The following is a 24,883-nucleotide window of genomic DNA, read 5'->3' as shown; positions in this document are numbered from 1 at the left end:
AGCAAAAACTACGATACTGATTAAATTCATATTGGACGTTTCGCGAGGGGTGCTGCTCTCTGGTAGCCGCGTCGTCCGTGACGGAAATGTCTGAGACTTTCTCAAAGTACTGTAATACGTAACACTGGCGAAGGGAACGAGAGGTGGAGCGAGGAAAAGCTCGGGTATAATTTCGTGCTCTTGCCTTGAGGGGAAACTATAATAATAATAATAATAATAATAATAATAATAATAATAATAATAATAATAATAATAATAATAATAATAATAATAATAATAATAATAATAATAATAATAATAATAATAATAATAATAATAATAATAATAATTAATAATAATAACTGGTTTTTTGGGGGAAAGGAAATGGCGCAGTACCTGTCTCATATATCGTTGGACACCTGAACCGCGCCGTAAGGGAAGGGATAAGGGAGGGAGTGAAAGAAGAAAGGAAGAAATAGGTGCCGTAGTGGAGGGCTCCGGAATAACTTCGACCACCTGGGGATCTTTAACGTGCACTGACATCGCACAGCACACCGGGCGCCTTAGCGTTTTTCCTCCATAAAAACGCAGCCGCCGCGGTCGGGTTCGAACCCGGGAACTCCGGCTCAGTAGTCTAGCGCCCTAACCACTGAGCCACCGCGGCGGGTGGGGAAAGTATAGCCGCCATCGTTTAAGCGGCACTTGAATGCCGGGAAATAGTTACCGACTAGGTCGCTTCACTACTGTCTGTATATACGCATATGGACGCGCAGCTACAGCAATCTGACTTTTCATCAACGGAAGCTTTTAAAGATCGTGCTTAATTATCGAAACAAGTGCGATAAAAAACTAAGGCATACAAGAAAAAGAAGTGAGATGATTGCAGTGACCTTCATTGAGTGCTTGAAAATAGACCACAAGACGCCGGAGGCCTTCTGGTGCCGCGGGAAGTAATTAGCTTCCCCACGGGCTCCTCTTCTGCATGGTGTGCTCAGCACCTGTTGTAACCTAAGAACCCAGGCTGCACATAAAAAAAATGGTCGAGGTTGAAAACAGTTGAACACTTAAATCTACCTATGGCGCCCAGTCCAACATTCGAGCCCTTTGTTATGCATTGATTGTTCGGAGGCTGACAGCCGCTTAGCGAATCTGTCGAAATTCAGTCGATTCTCGACAGTCAAAAAATCATGCGGGAAAAGAGGCACACGGTTGTAATATGATTTAAAAGTCACGGCGCAGTAATTGACGTCCAATGCTGTTTTAAGCAGCTGAACAGATTGTTGTCCCGTTCGTGGGCGTCTGGTTGTCAACAGCGTCTGACCTGCAATAACACTTTCTCTTTGTAGGAATTGAAGAAGCTCCAAGACAACGATCCATCCAGAAAGACCGTCATAGCGATCGGCACGTTTCGGTACGAGTTTAAAGTATACGAACCAGTGTGGCCCGGTTACAAAGAGCTATTCGCCACGGCCGTCGCTAGCGAGTAAGTTCTCATGCTGTTGCCATCCAAGAACCGGAAAATACTAAACGGCTGCTCTTTTAATGGGAAGGCATCAGAAAAGTCATCGGCAAAAAAAAAAAAAAATGTGTCGTCTGTCCCATATTTCCCAGGGCCAGAAGATATGATAACCATTCATTCATTCATTCATTGTTTATTTGCATAATTTCTTTCAAAATAAAAAAAAAACAGTTGCTGGACCCATAGCCATTGGCTAGTGAAGGGTCCAGAGATGACATATGATACAAATTCTAATACAGCAGAGGAGGAAAGTAATTAACAAATACAAAAGATTATTCTTGACGCACACGACATAGGCAACGCAATAATATTCAGTCACAATTTCATTTTACGTTGTTGCGATGTACAGTTAAAACGCTATTTCACAGTGAAGGGCAGCCACGAATTATTTCGTTATGATCGGGAAGTTTGTAAAATCGAGTGTTACTTGCGCGTATTAATAGTCCGCAAAGGTGGCCCGAATCACTTGTACATGCACTCTAAACACGAATACGCTTGTATGGCAGTAAAAAGGGAGTATGTTGTCATCTAGCTCACTCCAAGGTCGGGAGCGGCGTCGGCTGCCGAGTCCGTTGTACCGTGCAGTTGCGCAGCTTGCAGTCCCGTCAAAACTAAGCCAAGGCCGCGACTTGGGCGCCTAGATGTTACTGCTGACTCGCTGCCTACAATCGTGGGCGAAATAATGAGAAATCACCTCTCTTTCTTACTAATTGTTTCCCGAAAAACTTCGCTACATCGCGTTCAGTGGACATTTGTTTCGTTATTTCGTGTTACTGAGAACACGGAACCCTATGGGTACTTGTCGGGGAGTCAAAATTTGTTCGTTAGATCGGAAACTTCGTAAAATGGAGTTTCGTTAGACAATGTTTTGACTGTACCTTCATTGCGTCCGTGTTGCCACCTATAGACGTCTTCGGAGAAACATGTAACTACCAGCCGGGTGGCCCGAATGTGACAGGTTGTATCTCGAAGTAAAGACATCAACGGGTTCTAATGCTATCGCATTGCCATCGCATAATATAGTTAGGTGCCCCTGCGAATTTGTTACGCTCACTACCACTAAGGGAAAGGATACTACTTTTGTGCCTCTAAGCATTTTTGATTCCACTCCAGCACACCAGCATTGCTTATATTGTCACTCGTGAGATGGAATGCTGATGTATACTGAGACTATCTGCACTAATTAACCCTCCTTTCCACAAATTTCGGTTTGAACTCTCAGAGGTTTAAATTACCTACAACTTGTACGTATATTCCAAATGCTTTAAATACACTCATTTGGCGCTTTTCCTCGTTTCGCATTAAGGATGTTTATGCTCATGCACATGCAAACTGAACTCAGGCAAAAACCCTCGCAAATTAACCACATTGCTAACATCTGGCCTTGTGCAGAAAACAAATTATCTCTTGTTGGCTACTAGGAGCAAAACTTATTTTCAGGCGGATCGCACAGGTTGGTTGTTGCCACCTTTAACTCGTGCCGTGCATTGTTATTTAATAACCGGACACAAATATTATCCCGCTCCAGATGTTTTCGAAAGCTGTTTTTACATGAATGCGTGGCGTGCGAGGCAACTAAAATAAAAAAAGAAGAAAATTCTGTACAAGCTTGAAATAGCTATAGTTTACAAAGCCAACAGATATTTTTTTAGTGTGTGGAATGTCGGTCCGAGTCTATCCAGGAATTCAATGCGAAATACAACGAAGCCGAACCGAACACGAAAAAAATTTGGTTCGGCACTTTGCTTAATTTATACTATAGTTCAGCGTTCTGAAAACTGGCTTTTGGGTAAAGGAAATGGCGCAGTATCTGTTTCACATATCGGCGGACACCTGAACCGCGCCTTAAAGGAAGGAATAAAGGAGGGACTGAAAGAAGAAAGGAAGAAAGAAGTGCCGTAGTGGACGGCTCCGGAATAATTTCAACCACCTGGGGATCTTCAACATGCACTGACATCGCACAGCACACGGGCGCCTTGGCGTTTCGCCTCCATCGAAACACGGCCGACGCGGTCGGGTTCGAACTCGGGTACTCCGGGTCAGTAGCCGAGCGCTCCGGATCACTACTCCGAGTACTCCAGATGAGTAGCTCGGGTAATAATAATAATACCGTGACGTATACTGTCAGCAGAAATAAAGAATTGCTAATGCTGACAGTAAAGCGAGGAAGGCAGCCATTCCTGAAGCAATGGTGCCCGCAAACAGTAGTGCATAAAACGAACACACACTCCCTTAAAGGAATCGCTCGAGGCAATACCGTTTCATCTTTCTATCTTTACCGTCCAACGCGCTTAATTCAGATACATTTCATCTGCGATTCTACATTTCTCTTTAAAACCTCCTGAAATCAATATTCAGGAGGGCTCTTTGTTCACCCTTTGTTGGCTCTTGGTTGTTTGTTGTTTGTGCGGTGAGGCGAAAGCCTTTAGCGCGGTGTTGCTGCTTGTGTCACTGATGTGTGGTGAAGATGTTGATTAAGTACACAATTGTTCGTGAATCCTAAATGCTGGAGACACTGGAGGGTATTTGGCAGGCATCCGTCAGATTCGACGCCTTTCCGCAAACACTCTCCAGCGTCCTAGACAAGGAGAACTGCATATGCGTTTGCAGGGAGTAGTGCCGTTAGCACGCTCGGCTGCGGAACGGGAGGATGGTGATTCGAATCCCATCGTTCACAAATAATTTTTCTTACAGAATTGAAGAGCGTAACGGACGGACGGTATGACGTCACTTCTGTCGTGACTTCCGGCTGGCGATGTAACGGACGGACAGGATCTCGACCGGGAGTATTAGCCATTAAAGGCTTTCGCCTTAATAAAGGGGGAAAGCTCGGTGTGAGAATCAAAGGATATGCCCATCCCTTAGAAACACCGTTAGAAGTGTCTCAAAGAGTAGGGTCGTCCGCGCAATTAACATCTGCCATTGATACCTTTGCAGTTTGCCTTCACGTGAAAAAATTGGCAGTGGCTTAGCTCGGCTGTGCCAGAAAATACGTAGCGAGACGTACGTTCCCCCGGCTGAGCTTTTTGTGGTCACTGTATGTTTAGCAGTGAGATACATTGGGTATACACATCTTTTATTCATTTTGCTTGACAGACTAATATTTCCCGATGATATGTGAAGTAGAATGCAGCGGGCTCAATTTTGTCGATACAGTACTTCGATTTGGTAGCTATATTAAGGTCATTTTTCTTTCATACACTGACTAAGAGTGTCTTTTTTCCTGTTGAAATCACCCAAAGTCACACACAACTGTGAAACCGCACCGTAAGCTGGTATACACGTGGCAACCACATCATTGGTCTGCTTGAGAGATAGATATTCCCGATGCCACGTAGACTCCTTCGATGATAATGCCGCTTTCCAGAAGCCGAACACAGCAGGCTTCACCATTATTCACCGCTATCGAAGGGAAATGTCTGCCAGCGGTGATACCTCATTTCCCGTACATACGACTCCAGCGTTCTTATTTGGTTCAAGCCAACTGCCAGGCGACAACTTCAGGATCGGAAGAGTTAATATTCTCTTCTCTATACCGCCATTTAGCAGCTGCTGGACTTTCCTTTTCTATATGGAATGTCCGGACCCCGTAGAGTATCTGTTACGGGTCCAATTGGACTTATTTTTGGAAATGTGGCGGAGAGTTTGAAGGTTGCTTCACTCCCGCCACCGGTTGGCCCGGTATTGCACTGCCTCCGGGATCGGCCTTGTCTTTAGCGCGTATTTCTTTCTATCCCATCTTTCAACTCTCCTGCTATCTGCACGTGGTAGCGATTGTGGCTCGGCTTGAGCCAGTGAGCAGGCCTGTGCACTTTCCTTTTCTTTCTTCCTGGCAACAACAGACACACAGACAGATCTCTGCATGCATGTCAAACGTTGTGATAGAGACGCCCACTACATCTCCACCTTTTATACGCAATCCTGCGCATGCGGCGCGGGGTTCGGGTGATAGAGCGGCGTGCGGCGAGGCGGCGACGAAGAACGCGGCGCCACTGTGGGGTCTCTCCGGTTACCATGGTATCGGCGCGTGCGCACAACTGCTCATCTGCGTGATGTCACGCTCGGCTTTGACGGTGGAACCTGGCACGCGGCCGCGGCGATGGCGGAGCGCACGCCGCACTTTGCTCCTCTCCGGTTGCCATGGTAACGGCACATGCGCACAACTGGCCTCTCCAATATGCTCGCTGCATAAGTGCTGCGGCGCAACAATCCTAAAGCCAGTATTTTTTCGCTCCTCCCATACACCTCTTGCTTCGGATCTGACGACACGCTGATGTCGCCCATACCAGTTTTCTAGACGCGAACACATTCATGAAAGAAGTTATGCTATGCAACTTTTTAATTGTTATTCGAAAAGTGTGCCACATACCATTCGGTGGGAGATGCGGCGCGTATGGACCAAGCAATAAGGACTGTTTTTGTTTTCGCGAAAACAATAAGGTTTTTAAAGCGCGTGTGTAGAATTTAAGCTTATAAACCAATTGCCCTCTGCGTTCTCTGATACCAGATCAAGCTGGACAGGGCAAGAGTTGAAGCGGTATGGATACGACCGTCAAATGGGTTCCTGTTTCGCGTTTTACCCATTTTACCGCGAGACAGCGGGAAATCATTCGGGCTGCAAACAACTGTGTGCGCTGATGTGTCGGTATCATGGTCGGCGTCGTCGGCGTGTTCTCTCGTTGATTACGTTTTCAGCGAAGTCTAACTTAATCGTGCACTTACGGTAAGTGTACACGATTATTTTTCATTAATTTGGTCTCCTAAACCCCCGTAAGCAGAGCTGTGTGTGCAGAACAGACTATGTGCGCAGCGACAAACTTCCTGTCCTCGTTTCTAAGGGGCGTTGTAAGCAGCTGAAACCATCACGTTCTCGACTAAGGCGCCTTATGTCTGTGTCGCTATGTCTTTCCTAACGCGGGGAAAGGCAGTCTGTGCGAAACGCCTGCGGATAAGCCGCTCCTTGCGTGCTGTGTGCTGTTTTTTTTTTCGTGTTGCAAGCTGGATGCGCGGCCAGAAATATCGCTTAGCCCATCAGTGAGGGCGAGCTCGATTTACTTGGCGCCTCCGGAAACGCACACTCACGTTCTGAGATGAATTACATTTATTTTTTATCTTTGTGTTATTGCCTGTCCGGGCCGCGAAGTTCTGTTTATTGAGTGGTGTGCATTGGTTGTTATATGTAGACGCTCACTCGGTGCGCATCGTGGACAACGACGTTTGACCAAAGATGTTTTGTAACGCTATACACTGGATCACAGGACGTTTGTCAAAGTTGTAGTCAAGCGGCGCTGGAGGAATGGCTGTAACGTGATCGTTGAATGAAAGTATTTTCCGGTGCGAATGGCCCGCGTGTGCAAACACCACGAAGAGCCCACGATCTGCATCTCATCTCTGCTCTTGTAGCACACGTATGGATTCGTCTATCTCTGCTATGCGAGCCGTTGGACGCCGCCGCCGCCGCCGCTGGCTTGCTGGCACTTCATTTTGAAAGCTGGGTAAAGGTCACCTCGACAAGAGATGGCTTACATTTCGTTCCGAGAGGCTAGTTCATGAGCCCCGCTTACGCGTGCACAAATTTCTCCAATAGCATTTGTGCGAGAGGCGAGTACGCGTTTTTGATCTCAGACTGCTACATTACGAAAACACCAGTTCAGCGCTTATTTGTGTGTATGCCCCGCCGCGGTGGCTCAGTGGTTAGGGCGCTCGGCTACTGATCCGGAGTTCCCGGGTTCGAACCCGACCGCGGCGGCTGCGTTTTTATGGAGGAAAAACGCTAAGGCGCCCGTGTGCTGTGCGATGTCAGTGCACGTTAAAGATCCCCAGGTGGTCGAAATTATTCCGGAGCCCTCCACTACGGCACCTCTCTCTTCCTTTCTTCTTTCACTCCCTCCTTTACCCTTCCCTTACGGCGCGGTTCAGGTGTCCAACGATATATGAGACAGATACTGCGCCATTTCCTTTCCCCCCAAAACCAATTATTATTACTTATTTCTGCCACGAATGTAATTCAGATGGCGCTGTGTTATTATGGCTGCGCCTGTTGATGAAGACGTTGATTGTTTCATTGAAACAATCAACCTACTCTGAGCGCGTTCGTTGATTTTTTCTAGCAGCGTTACTTTAGGGTACCTGCATGCAAGCACCGCCTCTTTAGTGCTCTGTTCCGCCGCGGTGACTCAGTGGTTAGGGCGCTCGACTACTGATCCAGAGTTCCCGGGTTCCAACCCGACCGCGGCGGCTGCGATTTTATGCAGGCAAAACGCTAATGCGCCCATGTGCTGTGCGATGCCAGTGCACGTTAAAGATCCCCAGGCGGTCGAAATTATTCCGGAGCCCTCCACTACGGCACCTCTCTCTTCCTTTCTTTTTTTACTCCCTCCTTTATCCCTTCCCTTACGACGCGGTTCAGGTGTCCAACGATATATGAGACAGATACTGCGCCATTTCCTTTCCCCCAAAACAATTGTTATTATTATTATTATTATTATTATTATTATTATTATTATTATTATTATTATTATTATTATTATTATTATTATTATTATTATTATTACTGCTCTGTTCGGGCTGTACTTGAACGAAAACTAAGAATTTGAGACGGTATTTCGAAATTATTCCGGAGCCCTCCACTATGGCACCTCTTTATTCCTTTCTTCTTTCACTCCCTCCTTTATCCCATCCCTTACGGCGCGGTTGAGGTGTTCAACGATATATGAGACAGATACTGCGCCATTTCCTTTCTCTAGAAACCAATTATTATTATTATCGTGACAGTTATGCCTATGTTGTCTCAAGGTCACGTACACGTTTGAAACGGCGCAGCTGCAGTTACTATGTGCTGTTTGCGTTTGTCTGGATAATGCACGCTGCACGGAAGCTCTGCAATCCGCTTGTTTCTAAGGGTGCGCGTTGATGTATGAGTATGCTGTTCCGTCCTTGTGCTTCAAGTTATGGGCGCAAATCTGCGGGGAACTGGTTCGCAGTCTGCCTGGTAGGTTTTGCATGACCTGTGCCCGTTTTGGTGTACGTACAAGGCTTCACGGAAGATATTTTGAAGCGCTTGTTGAAATTGGTTTTCGGATTTTGGCGAAAGGAAATGGCGCAGTACCTGTCTCACATCTCGGCGGACACCTGAACCGCGACGTAAGGGAATGGATAAAGGAGGGAGTGAAAGAAGAAAGGAAGAAAGAGGTGCCGTAGTGGAGGGCTCCGGAATAATTTCGACCACCTGGGGATCTTTAGCGTGCACTTACATCGCACAGCACACGGCGCCTTTACGTTTCGCACCCATCGAAACGCTAATAGCGCGTATAAGAATAAATGCACTGAATGTGCATTTTATGGGGATGGAATTTTCAGCAGCTCGTAGTGAGTCGATGCTGATATTTGGCTCAATTCTTCGAGGTCTTCTGTTCCAGTTAATGTAAAAGGAATGCCATACAGAGATCAGTATTGGCAGTAGGTATTCAGTTCAGAGGGAGAGTGCTCCAGGGATTATGAGTTTTAATTACAATTGTTTTGTGAAACCACTTAGAATTTGTCATTTGTGTTTATTGAAATGATGAATGCACGGTAAAAAAACAGCAGATGGTCAAATTGTCCACAGCTTTTCACCACGGCGTCCCATAGCCTGAGTCACCGTTGGTCTTTGAACCGTATAAAACCAAAGCAAAAGATCAAGGTTACCTTTCTAGAATGGGTAGCCAGGATATGCATTGCGCTGTAAGGCACGTCTGGAGAGATGGAGTGGGAATTTTTTTCAGTACCTTCCATAAGTTTCCTTTGCGCTGTACAGGTGAACATGCCCGGAAGATTCACTGCAGACATGTCGCAAGAATACTTCTTAGGAAACTAGTCGGACCGTTACTTTCAACATTTATTTTGTATAATGTGGTGTATTCTTATCGTGCATGTACTGCATATTCCCAGCCGGGATAGCTTGATAATAAACTAAATTTGCCGCCGCCGTGGCTGAGTGGTTACGGCGCTCGGCTGCTGGCCCGAAAGATGCGGGTTCGATCCCTGCCATGGCGGTCGAATTTCGATGGAGGCAAAATTCTAGAGGCCCGTGTACTGCGCGTAGTCAGTGCACGTTAAAGAACCCCAGGGGGTCGAAATTTCTGGAGCCCTTCACTACGGCGTGTCTCATAGCCTGAGTCGCTTTGGGACGTTAAACCCCTTTAAACCAAACCAATAAACTAAATTTATAAGTATAATTATCGTCATGTCATTTGCGAAGACAGTGTGGTGACTTTTTACAACGGTTGTAGACTGTGTCGGTAACAGTCTATAGACATACGTGTACTGGACCAGTATACTTGTCAAGAGACTGTCCATCCAAACCTTCAGTAGACAACGGTCTACTGTAGGCTTAGTAGACATGAGATCTATAGGTCTATAGACAAGTGTACTGGACCAGTAGACTTTTGTCTATAGACTGTCTATAGATAGAATACTACAGGAAGTATATGACCTTAAGTCTATAAATCGTCATAGACTGTCTATAGATTTGTGTCTGTTAGACTTTCAGTAGGCATTATTCTATAGACTGTCTATTGACAGTCTATTAAAACTGTATGGCCATAAATCTGTAGACTGTCTATAAACTAATGAATATGATTTGTCTTTTTGAAGTCTATAGACTTCATAGACAAAGTTCGTAGACTGTGTACTGTGTAAAGAAAATTTGTAAGAAATCTTTGTTAATAAAATATGCGGAATTTAATGTCCTGAAGGTGCATGTCGCTATTGGGACGTCGTGTAAGGAAAGAACTAAATTCGAGCAAATCACACCGCACACGCGTGCTTTCATATTGGCGCGTGCTCATGGGAGCGCGCCGACGATGAAGACGAAGTGTGCGTGTGCCGGTGGACGTGTGCCGGTGCGTGTGCCGGTGGGCGTGTGCCGGTGGCTACCCTTTGGACTCTGTTCTGCGCCAGCAACCTTCCAACGCATGATGGACACCGTTCTTTCTGGGCTGAAATGGCAGACATGCCTAGTGTACCTTGATGATGTTGTCATTTTTGCTCCTAGCTTCGAGGAACACCTCAACCGGCTGCGAATGGTGTTACAGGCGCTCCGTTCGGCACAGTTGACGATAAAGCCACAAAAGTGTCACTTTGGTTTCGAAGAGCTCAGTTTTCTTGGTCACGTGATAAGCGCTGACGGAGTCCGTCCTGGCCCGGAGAAGACTGCCGCTGTGGCACAGTTCCCGCGCCCAACCGACAAAAAGTCCGTTCGTAGGTTTCTGGGCCTCTGTGCCTATTACAGACGTTTCGTTGAAAACTTTTCCACAATTGCCGAGCCCCTCACAATGCTTACTAGAGACAATGTATCTTTTGTGTGGCATGATGATCAGGAATCTGCTTTCAACGAGCTACGCTGCCGCCTACAAACTGTCCCAATACTCGCCCATTTTGATGAACGAGCTGCCACTGAAATTCATACTGACGCCAGCAATGTTGGTCTCGGCGCTATTCTCGTTCAGTGGCAGGATGGCAACGAGAAAGTCATGGCGTACGCCAGCCGCTCCCTCTCGAAAGCAGAGGCAAACTACTCTACCACAGAGAAGGAATGCCTTGCGGTAGTGTGGGCGATTAGCAAGTTCCGACCATATCTCCATGGTCGCCCGTTTCGAGCTGTCAGTGACCATCATTCGTTATGCTGGCTAGCCAATCTCAAAGACCCTTCGGGACGGCTTGCGAGATGGAGCCTTCGCCTCCAGGAATACGACATCACGGTAGTGTACAAGTCCGGCCGTAAGCACAATGACGCCGATTGCTTGTCACGTGCACCTGCCGACGTTGCTCCGGCCGAAACGGAGGACGACTTCCCGTTTTTTGCTCTCGTCACGTCGTCCGATATAGCCCGGCGTCAACGGGCTGACTCAGAGTTGCGTCCGCTCATCGAGCATCTGGAGGGCCTTAACGTCGCTGTTCCGCGGCTTTTCGTTCGAGGTTTGGGTTCCTACAGTCTCCGAGATGGCGTCCTTTACAAGAGGAACTTCGCCCATAACACGGAAACCTTTCTTCTGGTTGTGCCATCCGAACTCCGTCCAGAAATCTTGCACGCCTGCCACGACGAGCCATCGGCTGGCCATTTGGGTGTTACGCGGACGTATGCCCGCATTCGTGCGAAGTATTACTGGCCAAAGTTGCTCTCATCAGTCCAGCAATATGTGAGGACCTGCCGTGACTGCCAGCGACGAAAGACACCACCAGTTAAACCCGCAGGGCTTCTCCAGCCAATCCCACCGCCTACAACACCTTTCCAACAAGTGGGCATGGACTTGCTGGGCCCATTCCCATTGTCTTCCTCTGGGAACAAATGGATTGTTGTGGTGACGGACTACTTAACGCGGTACGCCGAGACACAGGCGCTCCCCCACGCTAGTGCTGCAGAAGTGGCTCAGTTTTTTATGACATCAATCGTCTTGCGTCACGGTGCGCCATCAGTCGTCATCACGGACCGTGGAACCGCCTTTACGGCGGCATTAATGCAATCTCTCTTCGAACTCACCCACACTAGTCACCGGAAGACAGCAGCCTATCATCCCCAAACAAACGGCTTGACTGAACGCCTCAACCGGACGCTTGCAGATATGCTTGCTATGTATGTCGACGTTGAGCATCGTACGTGGGACGAAGTTCTTCCTTATGCAACCTTCGCCTACAATACGGCAGAACAGGAGACTACCCGTCTTACACCTTTCCAGCTGGTCTACGGACGGTGTGTCACTACCATGCTGGATGCTATGGTACCCGCTGCTCACAACGACGGAGACATCGGCCCCTACGCTGACGCGGCCAGCGGGCTGAAGAAGCCCGCCAACTCGCAAGGTGCCGGATTCGACATCAACAACAACTCGACGCTGGTCGCTACAACCTCCGACACCTATGCGTTCGGTACGAGCCCGGCGACTCTGTATGGGTATGGACACCTGTGCGCCGCCGCGGACTCTCCGAAAAGCTCCTCCGACGCTACTTCGGTCCGTACGAGGTGGTTCGTCGTATAAGTGATGTCACATACGAAGTTTTTCCGCGGGACACGACCTCCTCACCACGTCGGCGCCATCCGACCGAGACTGTCCACGTGGTGCGCATGAAGCCCTACCATGACAGGCTGCAACCCGCCGCTTTACCAGCTTAACAGCTCTCTGTATTCTCTGCCGTCCGCCGTCTATACCGACCATTACCTTTGCTGTCCGTGTTCGTTTCCGGCGTCGGGCCGCCGCCTTGATGGAGGGGGTAATGGCGCGTGCTCATGGGAGCGCGCCGACGATGAAGACGAAGTGTGCGTGTGCCGGTGGACAAAGACGAAGTGTGTGTGTGGTTCGGACAGCCATCTTGTGAGTTCCCTGCTGTGCGCTGGACTTCGCTGAGACTGTGATCTGTGCCGGTCCTGTCTTCGTTACAATATTTAGCCAACATTGAAATTCGGCTTACATCTACAAAATTCGGAGTCGATACCGCGTGCTTTGGGCTGCACGGACGAACGCCACAGCCAGTAAGCGACCGTGGCAGTGGTAAATGTACTCAGACACACACAATAAGTTGAGAACCTAAATGTTTTTCATGACCTGGAGGGGCAACCACGTTATGTAGCCACTGAACTACCGCAGCGTGTCGTGTCACCATTAAGCGCATTATTTGCATGCGTGAGACTGTAGGCGGGAAGAAGCAGATTTTCCCATTATACCGCCGCGATGGCCAAGTGGCTGTGCATCCGCCTCGCATGCAGGAGGTGCGGGGTTCGATCCCCGGGTACCCACCTGCTATACAATGGGCACAAGCTTTCCCCTGGTCTGGTGCTCGGTTTATTTACGGTGAAATGCTTGGGAAATGGGTCTTTTACCCCACCTTGAGTAGAAGAAACAACCTTGTGCCATGACGGCCTTTGGTCACAGATGCCCTTGCGCTATAAAAATCCATAATCATCATCAGCTTCCACATTATGCTTTGAGGGCTCTCTCGGTAATATTTCTGGCTCCCTGACAGTTATCCTGAACATGAGCTAAAGATACCTTAGCTGTCATTTGGTGTTGTTTCCATAACCACTACTGCAGCCTCAGATAAGCTTTTGGATGCGGCTTACTGGCACGAAATGTCAACATTCAGGTGCAGTCCGTCCCTATTTTTCTTACTTCAGGTGAACTAGTCAACTGTGTACGAAAGACCTTCTTGGGCATCAAACATTAATGCCCAACATTTTTGGACAAAAGTTTTGAGCATTAAAATATTGTAAGGGATTGTTATGGACATATTGAAGGTAATAATCCATTCTTCCGATATGCAGCAAAATCTTTTTTAGAGTGTTTCTATCACTCGGATCGAACAGGTAAGGCTGCCATAGGATAGCAGTTAGGAACGCTCCTGACGACAGCAAAAACATTAATAGCGAAAAAATTCAAGCCTGCCGACGGGAGATGCGCAGCTGTATTGATTGTTATAGTGAAATTTTACACATGTGAAAAATCGCATTCATAAACTGTTTCCTGTTCAAAAATACTTTTGTCTCGTATTGTTGGTTATATTTAAGAGATGGAGTGCCTTTCTTTGCGGGTTTTGCCGCTGCAATGTAGCTACAGGAGCAGGTCCCTGATTTTCATGTCTTTTATACTGTGGTATTCCAGAGCGTAGGGTTGAGAGACTGATGGTGTGCGCTGTATGTTCTGCAGCTACGGTGCGGACGTTGTGATCGTGGTCACTTCCAGCCACATGCAAGAAGACGTCTTAAAGTGCACGGTGGTACCGCCGGCTATTATAAACGCCTCGAACGGAAACTACCCTTCATTCGTGAGTGAACGTCAACCTCCGCTCGCCAACCAGAGCTAGCGTAACTACCATACTTCCACACCTTGAAAGAGCAAGAAGTGAAACAAACACTTCTTGTACACATGCGAGCCGCTGCATATCTGAAACAGGTTTACGTTTATGGGGGTTTAACGTCCCAAAGCTATTCAGGCTATGAGGGACGCCGTAGTGAAGGGCTCCGGAGATTTCGACCACCTGGTGTTCTTTAACGTGCACTGACGTCGCACAGTACACGGGCCTCTATAATTTCGCCTCCATCGAAATTTGGTCGCCGCGGCCGGGACAGAACCCGCGTCTTTGGGGGTCAGCAGCCGAACGCCGTAACCACTGAGCCACCGCGGCGGCCCGTATCTGAAACAGAGTACATACTCTGTTCCAGATACGGGCCGCCGCGGTGGCTCAGTGGTTATGGCGCTCGCCTGCTGACCCGAAAGACGCGGGCTCGATCCCGGCCGCGGCGGTAGAATTTCTATGGAGGCAGAATTCTAGAGGCCCGTGTACTGTGCGATGTTAGTGCACGTTAAAGATTCCCAAGTGGTCGAAATATCCGGAGCTCTTCACTACGGCGTCCCTCACAGCCGGAGTCGCTTTGAGTCGTTAAACCTCCATAAACCAAACCAGGTTCCAGCCAGGGGTTTCTGGGGTGTGCCAGGGACTCCCAAAACCGTAAGATTGCTAGCTGTATTTTCATACCTGCTCGGTGACACCATGTTGGCTCTGTGCTTTTCGCTGTAGAAATTGAAAATGCCCGCTACAAATTAAGCTAGTTCTACCCCTCCGCGCGAGTACAGCTGTACTTCCATGCTATAGCTATAACAGCACCTGCTTGCTATTATGAGAAGGGGATGGATTCAGGCAAGAAATTGCTAGAGTAATTAAAGCTCCTCGTTCAATCTTCGCAGGGCCGACATAAGGAGCTGGTAAAGAAATCTTATCCGCACACCAACAAATTCATTACCGTCGGCGTGACGGTGGAGCGCGCCCCTTTGTCCTACAAGCACACCAAAAATATCACCCATGCCAACCAAATAAAGCTCTACCAGGACTGCGATGAGTTTGCGGTGGCGACAAATGACGTGGTAAGCGACGCTCACGCCATCTGGGAGAAACATTAGCGTTTGCCGCGTCGTTGGTGGCTCCTATTCGGCGCCTTTCTGCACCTACTGACTCACTCTGTTAACATCCGACCGCCGCTCTTCGATCTCCGGTGCTACCACTCGACGATGTGTACTTTTTTGTTGCTATACTCTGATTGGTTGTAGGTGTGACGTCATCAGATGTATGGATGACGTCACACTGTCATGACGTCACATGATCCCACTCATTTGTGCTATTAACTAAACAAATTAGTTACCACTGATAATTACCGTAATCAATTTGCGACATTGGTAAGATTAAGAGTCCTGATTGTGTTAATTAACTAGTCCAGTAGTGACATCGTTAATTAGCATCGTTAATTATGTCAGTTAATTATGATCATAGATAATGCCTAATGCTGACGACCGATGACTAATGACTGCATCGATATTGTTTGATCACTGACTTGCATACTTCTCCACACCCCTCTCCAGATCGTGACTTATGACGCCACGAGCTGATAACGTCACATCCGGTGACAAATTTTGCCCACACATTTTGCGGACACTTCGGTGCCGACATTGCCTAGTAATGTTTTCGCATTAATAACGTTAGACATTGGAACTATTGATTGCTGTTACAAGTTGCTTAGTTTTCTTACACGTGTGCTGCGCTTACATGTATATGCATTGCTTTTTGAAAATGTGTAACTAACCATTAACTGAGATATCAAGTAGTACCTACTGTTCCGCATCTGTAGTAGGTACTTGTACACCCTCCGTCAAAAGTATACAGCCTAAAGAGTTTTGCTAATGGGGCAGTCACCGTGCCTAGTTATTCATACTCAGCGACTGTAATCTCTTGAACGATACATGGCTTCGAATCCTCAATTATCTCAAGCTTTGGATTGCTAAATACCGTAGGGAGCCCCGCTAAACTGCTTGGAAGCGAACCTCTTGGGCTGTATACTTTTGACGGGCACTGTACGTCTCATAGTCTGACTATTTATCACTGTTCCAGCACTAGCGCCTTATCCAGATAAAATGTTCATATTGCATATAGTCAGGTGTGCGCGCTTCTGTAAATGCATGCGAGAACGCATCGGGTTTTTAGGTTATTTCTATCATGCAATGCCTGTTCACCGCGCCCTACCCTGTAATGGTCAACTGGGCCTCGTCAACCAATCTCGGGCAGCTTTTAGCCCAGGGGCTACTACCAGCATGTATCTGGTGAAATAAAACGATTTGATCTGATTTGAAGTTCCAATAACTAATGACCTCGAATATAAAAGAGACACAAAAAAGGCTGGTATTGGAGTAATTCATTAGAAAAATAATACAGGCACATTTGCAGGGAACTGTAGGCCCGTTAGCTTAATGTCTCTCGTGACCTAGAAATTTGACGAGGTCATATCGGTAACAAGGTCAACGGCCCGCTGGAGTTAACCAGCCCCATTAAATAGTAAGTCAGTCGAAAACGGTTACCCTAACAACCGACAGTAATCAAAAATGGTCTCAGAGCATGAAAAACATGTTTGCAGTTATTCGCTGCTTGTATGAATGAAGCCTTGTGAGCGTTAAGTTCGCGAAGTGAACCAGGAGGCTTAATGGGACATATTCGTGTTTGCCGACCATTTTCGTCGCATAAACAGCACAGACACTACTGAAAGTTTCCATATGACGAGGTCTATAAATCCATACGTTTCCATATGGATTTTATCAAGTCAGGATGGAGCATTTAGAGCCGATATAGATTATATCGAACCAAAAACCGTTTGGAAATTTACGGGCTCTATATAACCTTATGTGTACTATACGGAAATCGATTAGAAATTCATTGGAATTCTAATAGACTCCGTACAGACAAGATATGAATTTCCATATATTTTTTTATCTTATGGATTCCATATTCCCATAATTCAATACGAGCGGGTCATATGGAACGCTTCAGTAGGGTGGGGATTTACTACAGGGTATGATGGGGACTCTGGTGCCCGAAGTGCAATGACAATGGGCACGATGGGGGAAGTAAAAAAAGCTGTTGATCGGTTTGGTAGATGATTATCTATTCGTGTTATCTCACAAGATACTGGCAACAGTTAACCCATGGCTGTTTGTAATCAAAAGCATTATTTGTTCCTAAAACGTTTATGCGAGCATGAATAAAGCCAATTTGTCGGTTTTGTAACGCCTAACCTCACTGTTAATATATTTATAGCATATAAACAATTTTATACAATGTTTCGCAATATCTGCATATTGTAACATCGAAGCAATAATACGGGGGACCACGTCCACCTCTATCACAGATTTTGGCGTGATGGTGATAACGAAATGTTGGCAACCACATGTAGTGGATTAATCAGCGTATATTTAAAGAAAAATCGCTCTTGCCCGAGGCTGGCACCCAAAAAATTTAAGGGGCGCCCAATTGCATTACGCATTGCCTTTGTGTATTACGTAGTGGTTTGTGTAGCTCCGAAGTTTCTGGGCGGGCTTCGCCTATTTGTCTGAATGTCCTCCAGGTAGAGCATTCGGCTAGGCTTCAGGAAGTAATGGGGTCGACTTTCCTTGCTGGCCGGTTACCCAGCAGGTTTAGCGTAGGTACAGGCCATCGCCCGTCCCGACCGTGCTCGGCTTTCCACGGTGCATGCCTCGGCAAAGTAGCCTGCGCCTTCAAATCCAGTTTCCCTGGCGGGTTCTTCCCGCCTCTTCTGTACAAGTGGAGATGGGGATTCTCTTCCCTCCACTTTGCCAACTGCCAATCGTGGCAGCCGGCAAGCGGCTGTTCTGTGTACACAACCTTACATACGCCGACTCCCGCGGGTGATCACATTGGGGCTTTTACAGGTAACACATTAAAATACGGTTTGCTTTTACAGGGTTTTTCACCTAAGAAAATTTCTTGGGCCGCAGCGCCGAGGGTAACCGCGTTTTCGAAATTATAAAAACTAATATGGATATTACTTACGGTTGGCTACACGCCTTACGGTTGGCTACGGTTGGCTACAGTAATTAATCAGACTAACAGTAATAGTTGAAAAGTTAACTATTCAATATTAGTTAACCAGCCTGCTAGCTCGCATGTCTTAGCTGTATTAAGATGTACTTAAAAGAACGTCGATTTGTGCTAGATGGTGCGCACTACTTGAGACTGAAAATAATAGCGCTAAAGGTAGACAAACACAAGTAAGACCGACGCAGGACATGCGCTTGTGCTGCTTCGGTCTTGTGTTTGTCTACAAGCGCTTGTGCTTCTTCGGTCTTGTGTTTGTCTACAAGCGCTTGTGCTGCTTCGGTCTTGTGTTTGTCTACAAGCGCTTGTGCTGCTTCGGTCTTGTGTTTGTCTACAAGCGCTTGTGCTGCTTCGGTCTTGTGTTTGTCTACAAGCGCTTGTGCTGCTTCGGTCTTGTGTTTGTCTACAAGCGCTTGTGCTTCTTCGGTCTTGTGTTTGTCTACAAGCGCTTGTGCTGCTTCGGTCTTGTGTTTGTCTACAAGCGCTTGTGCTGCTTCGGTCTTGTGTTTGTCTACAAGCGCTTGTGCTGCTTCGGTCTTGTGTTTGTCTACAAGCGCTTGTGCTGCTTCGGTCTTGTGTTTGTCTACAAGCGCTTGTGCTGCTTCGGTCTTGTGTTTGTCTACAAGCGCTTGTGCTTCTTCGGTCTTGTGTTTGTCTACAAGCGCTTGTGCTGCTTCGGTCTTGTGTTTGTCTGCAAGCGCTTGTGCTGCTTCGGTCTTGTGTTTGTCTACAAGCGCTTGTGCTGCTTCGGTCTTGTGTTTGTCTACAAGCGCTTGTGCTGCTTCGGTCTTGTGTTTGTCTACAAGCGCTTGTGCTGCTTCGGTCTTGTGTTTGTCTACAAGCGCTTGTGCTTCTTCGGTCTTGTGTTTGTCTGCAAGCGCTTGTGCTGCTTCGGTCTTGTATTTGTCTACAAGCGCTTGTGCTGCTTCGGTCTTGTGTTTGTCTACAAGCGCTTGTGCTGCTTCGGTCTTGTGTTTGTCTACAAGCGCTTGTGCTGCTTCGGTCTTGTGTTTGTCTACAAGCGCTTGTGCTGCTTCGGTCTTGTGTTTGTCAACAAGCGCTTGTGCTGCTTCGGTCTTGTGTTTGTCTACAAGCGCTTGTGCTGCTTCGGTCTTGTGTTTGTCTACAAGCGCTTGTGCTGCTTCGGTCTTGTGTTTGTCTACAAGCGCTTGTGCTGCTTCGGTCTTGTGTTTGTCTACAAGCGCTTGTGCTGCTTCGGTCTTGTGTTTGTCTACAAGCGCTTGTGCTGCTTCGGTCTTGTGTTTGTCTACAAGCGCTTGTGCTTCTTCGGTCTTGTGTTTGTCTACAAGCGCTTGTGCTGCTTCGGTCTTGTGTTTGTCTGCAAGCGCTTGTGCTGCTTCGGTCTTGTGTTTGTCTACAAGCGCTTGTGCTGCTTCGGTCTTGTGTTTGTCTACAAGCGCTTGTGCTGCTTCGGTCTTGTGTTTGTCTACAAGCGCTTGTGCTGCTTCGGTCTTGTGTTTGTCTACAAGCGCTTGTGCTGCTTCGGTCTTGTGTTTGTCTACAAGCGCTTGTGCTGCTTCGGTCTTGTGTTTGTCTACAAGCGCTTGTGCTGCTTAGGTCTTGTGTTTGTCTACAAGCGCTTGTGCTGCTTCGGTCTTGTGTTTGTCTGCCTTTAGCGCTATTATTTTCCGTCTCAAATATCATGTACTTTACCGCTGACACTGCTGTGCCGAAAAAAGCGCTCGTCTAACTCAAAAAATAAATTTTTAAATATGGTAAGTCTTGTGAACCACCTTGTATATGATTCCTATTTGCACACGAGTTTCACATCTACAGCACTAAAGACGGGACAGAAGGAACACACATGTCACACAATAGAGTGCTCTGTCGTGTGACGTGTGTGTTCCTTCTGTCCCGTCTTTAGCGCCGTAGATATGGAAGCTAGAAACCAACTCGCCCAGCATACTGTATTGTGCACACGAGTGTTATTCCTTTCTACTACAGGAGATATTCACATAATGCCACAGGCTTCCTTTTACTGTCTAGCGCGTAGTTTCAATGATGCAGGCTGGAACAGGTTGTGACAAGTATATTAGACAGGCGCTGAAGCCTTACATCATGCTTCGAGTGCAACAGAAAGGCGGTCATGGTGATGGCGGTGAATGCTCCTTGTGGATGAATGCCACGCCTCATGCGACGCCCTGAATTTTTGCAGGCCTGCGACGTGGAACAGAACGTAAACTCTAACGCAGCTCTCCCCGAGAACATTGCGCTCGCCATTCAGAAGGATTCCAACCGGTATTTCGTTATATACGAGACCGGGGGAAGCTTTTCCGCCAAAGTAAGAGCACGCAACACTTGCGGCAACGGCTGTTTCGCAGTGTTTGTGAATAGCGGCTATTATGGAGCAGAATGTTTGTTGCAGCAATTTTGTCTTTGTTTGGAAAAGCTAAACGGAACAACACAATGCATGTTCATCCAGTCGCTGGTAGCAACAGAAACGGCTCGTGTTTAACGCGACTTGAACCTAGTTATAGCACAAAATGAAGCCGCATTTGATTAGCACATAAGCATACCCAACAATTCTGCGTTTTCTCAGAGCGTTTTTTAGCGGGAAGTCGTTTCTGGGCGCAATGTTTTCATATATTGTAAGATTTGACTATAAGAATTAATATATCCGCAGATCTGCCCTCAGCAGGCTTTCATTTCTTGCAATCATCAAAAGCGTCCCTAATTGGTTTTATATGTCAACGATACGATGCCATATATGCGAGCGATGGAAATACTGTAAAATAAAAATTTTGCCACATATCAGAAGAACGGACCAATTACCTTTAATATTTCTATACCAGTACCTTTCAGTTTGTTAATAATCAAAATTTTTGCGCAAAGATATTGGACATGAAGAATAAACGTACAAGTGGAATACAAAATATGTGAAGGTAGTAGTGCATGGTTGGACGGCTCGTGGATGTATACAACTGCTCTTTTGAAGCGAAAGCTACACTACGCCATGTAAAGCCAAAGTCACAGTGCGGGGCCCCGCCTGCTACTGCGCATGCGCGAAACCACAGGTGTTCAGTTTGCGCGTTCCCGTATAAAAGTAGTCTATAGACAGTCTATAGACCTCTTATAGACTATTGCCTTCCTACAGATATTTGTTTTTGTCTATTCGTAGTCTACAAATTGTCTATAGACAAAAGTGTACTAAATGTGTATGGCGATAAATCTATAGATTGTCTATAGGATTTATGTTGCCTATAAACTGTTCTCTAGGGTTTGTCTATAGAGAGTCTATAGGCTTTATAGACAGAAGTCTATGGACCGTCTATAGACTATCTAAAAAAAATTTGTAAGGGTTCGCCGCGCGCTTCGCAGCTGCGCGGGACGTCGTCAATCAGCTTTGCGCCTCGCTACTGCGCATGCGCCGTGATCTTTCATCGGTTGCAGCGCTGGGGATCTACCCTTACAAATATTAGATTAGACAGTCCATAGACTGTCTATAGCCCTCTGCCTATATAGTCTATAGACTTATAAGTCTGTAGACTATTAGTCTTAAGACATGTAAGTCTATAGACTATTAGTCTATAAGTCTATAGACAAATCTTATAGCCTAGTCTACAGGCAGTAGAATTGCTATAGACAGTCTATAGGCAATCAGTAGATTCATGGCCATAAACTGTTAGTAGACTTTCGTCTATAGACAGTCTATTGGCTATGAATAGAAAAAAGAAAATATCGATAGGAAGGCAATAGTGTATAAGAAATCTATGGACAGTCTATAGACCTTTTTTATAAGGGTAGACAGTAGCGCGTGCGCTCGACCATGTGAAATGAAGCTTTCGCGCGCACACTAGGTTTAACCAGAGCTAAACCCCCAACAATCTTTTTGGCCAGATTGACAATGACAAGATCCGGGAATATCGCCTGTATATCTGCATTGATCTACCTACGTCCCCCTGTATAATAATAATAATAATAATAATAATAATAATAATAATAATAATAATAATAATAATAATAATAATAATAATAATAATAATTGGTTTTGGGGGGAAAGGAAATGGCGCAGTGTCTGTCTCATATATCGTTGGACACCTGAACCGCGCCGTAAGGGAAGGGATAAGGGAAGGAGTGAAAGAAGAAAGGAAGAAAGGGGCGCCGTAGTGGAGGTCTCCGGAATAATTTCGACCACCTGGGGATCTTTAACGTGCACTGACATCGCACAGCACACGGGCGCCTTAGCGTTTTTCCTCCATAAAAACGCAGCCGCCGCGGTCGGGTTCGATTGCCTGTTTCCGGTTTTTCTGTATGTCGTGCAAGCGAATTAACAAGAGCACGCGTCCACAGGTGAACTTCATCAAGGCGCTGCCTCCCTGGGATCGCTTCGTTTGGCTCGTGTACAACGTACATATGGTCGACTCCCGCTTGAGGTGCGTCGGGTCTGGTCAGGATAAGCACGGGTTGCTCAGCAGCCTAAAAAGATTATACGGAATGTGAAAATGCGGCCGAGGCCGCTTTGATAATAAAACGTGGCCAAAGTGTGCAGTGACTCTTGTGAATTGAGTTTTGTTTTAAAAGCGAAAGCTTTACTAGGCTACGACGGCTGTTTCGTGTCATCAAAAAGTGTCCGCAGTCATTGTAAGGAACTAGAAAGAACGTCTAAAGAGTGGATACAATCGAATGAGGATGATGTGAGGATGCGGCGCAAAAAATTTGGTGACGATCGGGTGAATAGCTAATTTAATTAGAGCCAAAAATGTGGAAAAGTGGCCGTGGCCAGGGCAAAAGTGGCGCCAAATTCGAAACGCCGGAAGTGTGGGCGGAGCCAACGCGCGGCGCCAAATTTGAAAGTTTGGAACGAACCATGGTGGGAATTAGACGAATTGCGCGAAATCTCAGGCAAATAGGGGCAATAGAGGCAAAGAGGAGCAAATAGAGGCGACCAGTGCCGAGGAGGCGTCAATGCTTTCGCATTAATCGAATGCGGGCACCCGCAGTGATCTCGAGTTGTTTTCATGCCACACTGACGCCTCAGACATATTTGCTATCGGGAACAAAGATAACTCTGTTCACTCCGTGTTTCAAACAGCACCGCACTGATTGTCTGCGCCACTTGACGATGTACTCCCGGTGTCGAGATCGTCGCGTGAATTGTAGCCAAAAAAAGCAGCAGGGATTTTGTGGTGCATGTTCTTCGGTGCTTGTCCTCGTCTTTTCACGGTGCTATGTCAGAAAACCAGCAAGCCAAAGCAAATTTTTAGCCCTTACACCTTAAAGGACTAAAAAAGGAGTAACCTGTCCTCTAGGGTACTCCCTTTTATGAAGCTGAGTGCGCTAGAATATAGCAAACTGGCGCAATCGCAGCTGTGCCCCATAAAGTGTTCATCTCGATCCTACCCGGCTCGCTGAATGACTTAGGACAATCACGAGTCCGTTTGCAACAACGTTACTGAAGGTGGCGAGATGCGTTTCCTCACGAAGACTAACCTCTAAGTCCTGCCGACCAATTTTTTTCTTTGCGCAGTTTTCGCAGTACTGTAGTTTTTCCTGTAGTACTTTTTGTCAATCTGTAGTACTACAGTACTTTTCTGTAGTAACGACACAAAATTATGTTGTTTCAACAAAAATTTCCGATGTTACTAAATCTCCTGGCCAAAAACATTACAGAAAATTAGGGCTCACAGTTGTGTTTTCGACTGGGTTAACGAACTGGTGTCGATCTCTGTCTTGGAAAAAGCTAAGGGATATGAAAGAGGCTTGAAACCAATGTTTATTCTAATAAGGACGCACCCTTTAGAGACAATCGCCTCAGCCCCGAGTTCCAGGCCGAGTGTAGAAAATGAAATAGAAAGACGATTCTGATTCTCCCTAATGCGAAATTCGAGCGCAGTTGTATCGGTGTTTCAGGCTCTGTAGGCTCACTGTTTTGTTTTGCTCTGGCGACGATATTAGTTGGGTAGTAGTATTAGTTGATGAAGATAGCGCTTTGCAATGCGCAGTGTGCGAGAATGTGTATATTAGTTCGATAGCAGTATGGCGAACTGAACCCAGAAGGCGTGAACCCAAACCCTAACCGAACAGGAAAGAATTCCGGTACGACACCCTGGCCGATGCACTCATGTGCTGTCTTCCAGAAAGTGTTGCGTGCTGTTTCAACATCAGTGCAATATAGAAGCCATCTACTGTCCTCCATAACCCGCATGTATGCACAAGAGAAAGGCTCATTACTACGGAAACGCAGTGTTCATGTGCATGTGATCAGTAATTCTTTGCGAATAGGTGTTCCTCCTTGAATGCGTATGTACTAGTTGGATATGGTTCGCACGACGTAGATTAGAGCTACTTTTCCCATACTATTGAGTGATGTCACGCACCAGGTCATATGTTAGCATTATGATATGTTATGTTACGATATGTTATGTTACCATTATGTTAGCAATTAAGCATGTACAGTCGGGATAAAAAGTATCTGAACCACGTGCTACTCAATCGAAGCTGATAGATCTATTAGCCGGC

At 46.7% G+C, this 24,883-nt stretch overlaps 1 protein-coding gene and 1 pseudogene across 1 annotated transcript in view; both read left to right on the top strand.

Moving 5' to 3' along the window:
* The window catches only part of LOC144134513 (uncharacterized), a 28,029-nt gene extending 5,135 nt beyond the window's left edge, over positions 1–22,894 (top strand). The window contains exons 4-8 of the mRNA XM_077667422.1: positions 1,326–1,462; positions 14,176–14,293; positions 15,214–15,390; positions 20,580–20,705; positions 22,715–22,894. Coding sequence (XP_077523548.1) covers positions 1,326–1,462; positions 14,176–14,293; positions 15,214–15,390; positions 20,580–20,705; positions 22,715–22,864 — 708 coding nt within the window. The 3' untranslated portion in view covers positions 22,865–22,894. The remainder of the gene's footprint in view (positions 1–1,325; positions 1,463–14,175; positions 14,294–15,213; positions 15,391–20,579; positions 20,706–22,714) is intronic.
* LOC144135632 (U2 spliceosomal RNA) lies at positions 5,053–5,213 on the top strand (annotated as a pseudogene).
* Positions 22,895–24,883: the final 1,989 nt, after the last annotated feature.

The sequence above is a fragment of the Amblyomma americanum genome, chromosome 5 (genome assembly GCF_052857255.1).
Source record: "Amblyomma americanum isolate KBUSLIRL-KWMA chromosome 5, ASM5285725v1, whole genome shotgun sequence".
Lineage (NCBI taxonomy): Eukaryota > Metazoa > Arthropoda > Arachnida > Ixodida > Ixodidae > Amblyomma > Amblyomma americanum.
This window is presented reverse-complemented; position numbering and strand designations above follow the sequence as displayed.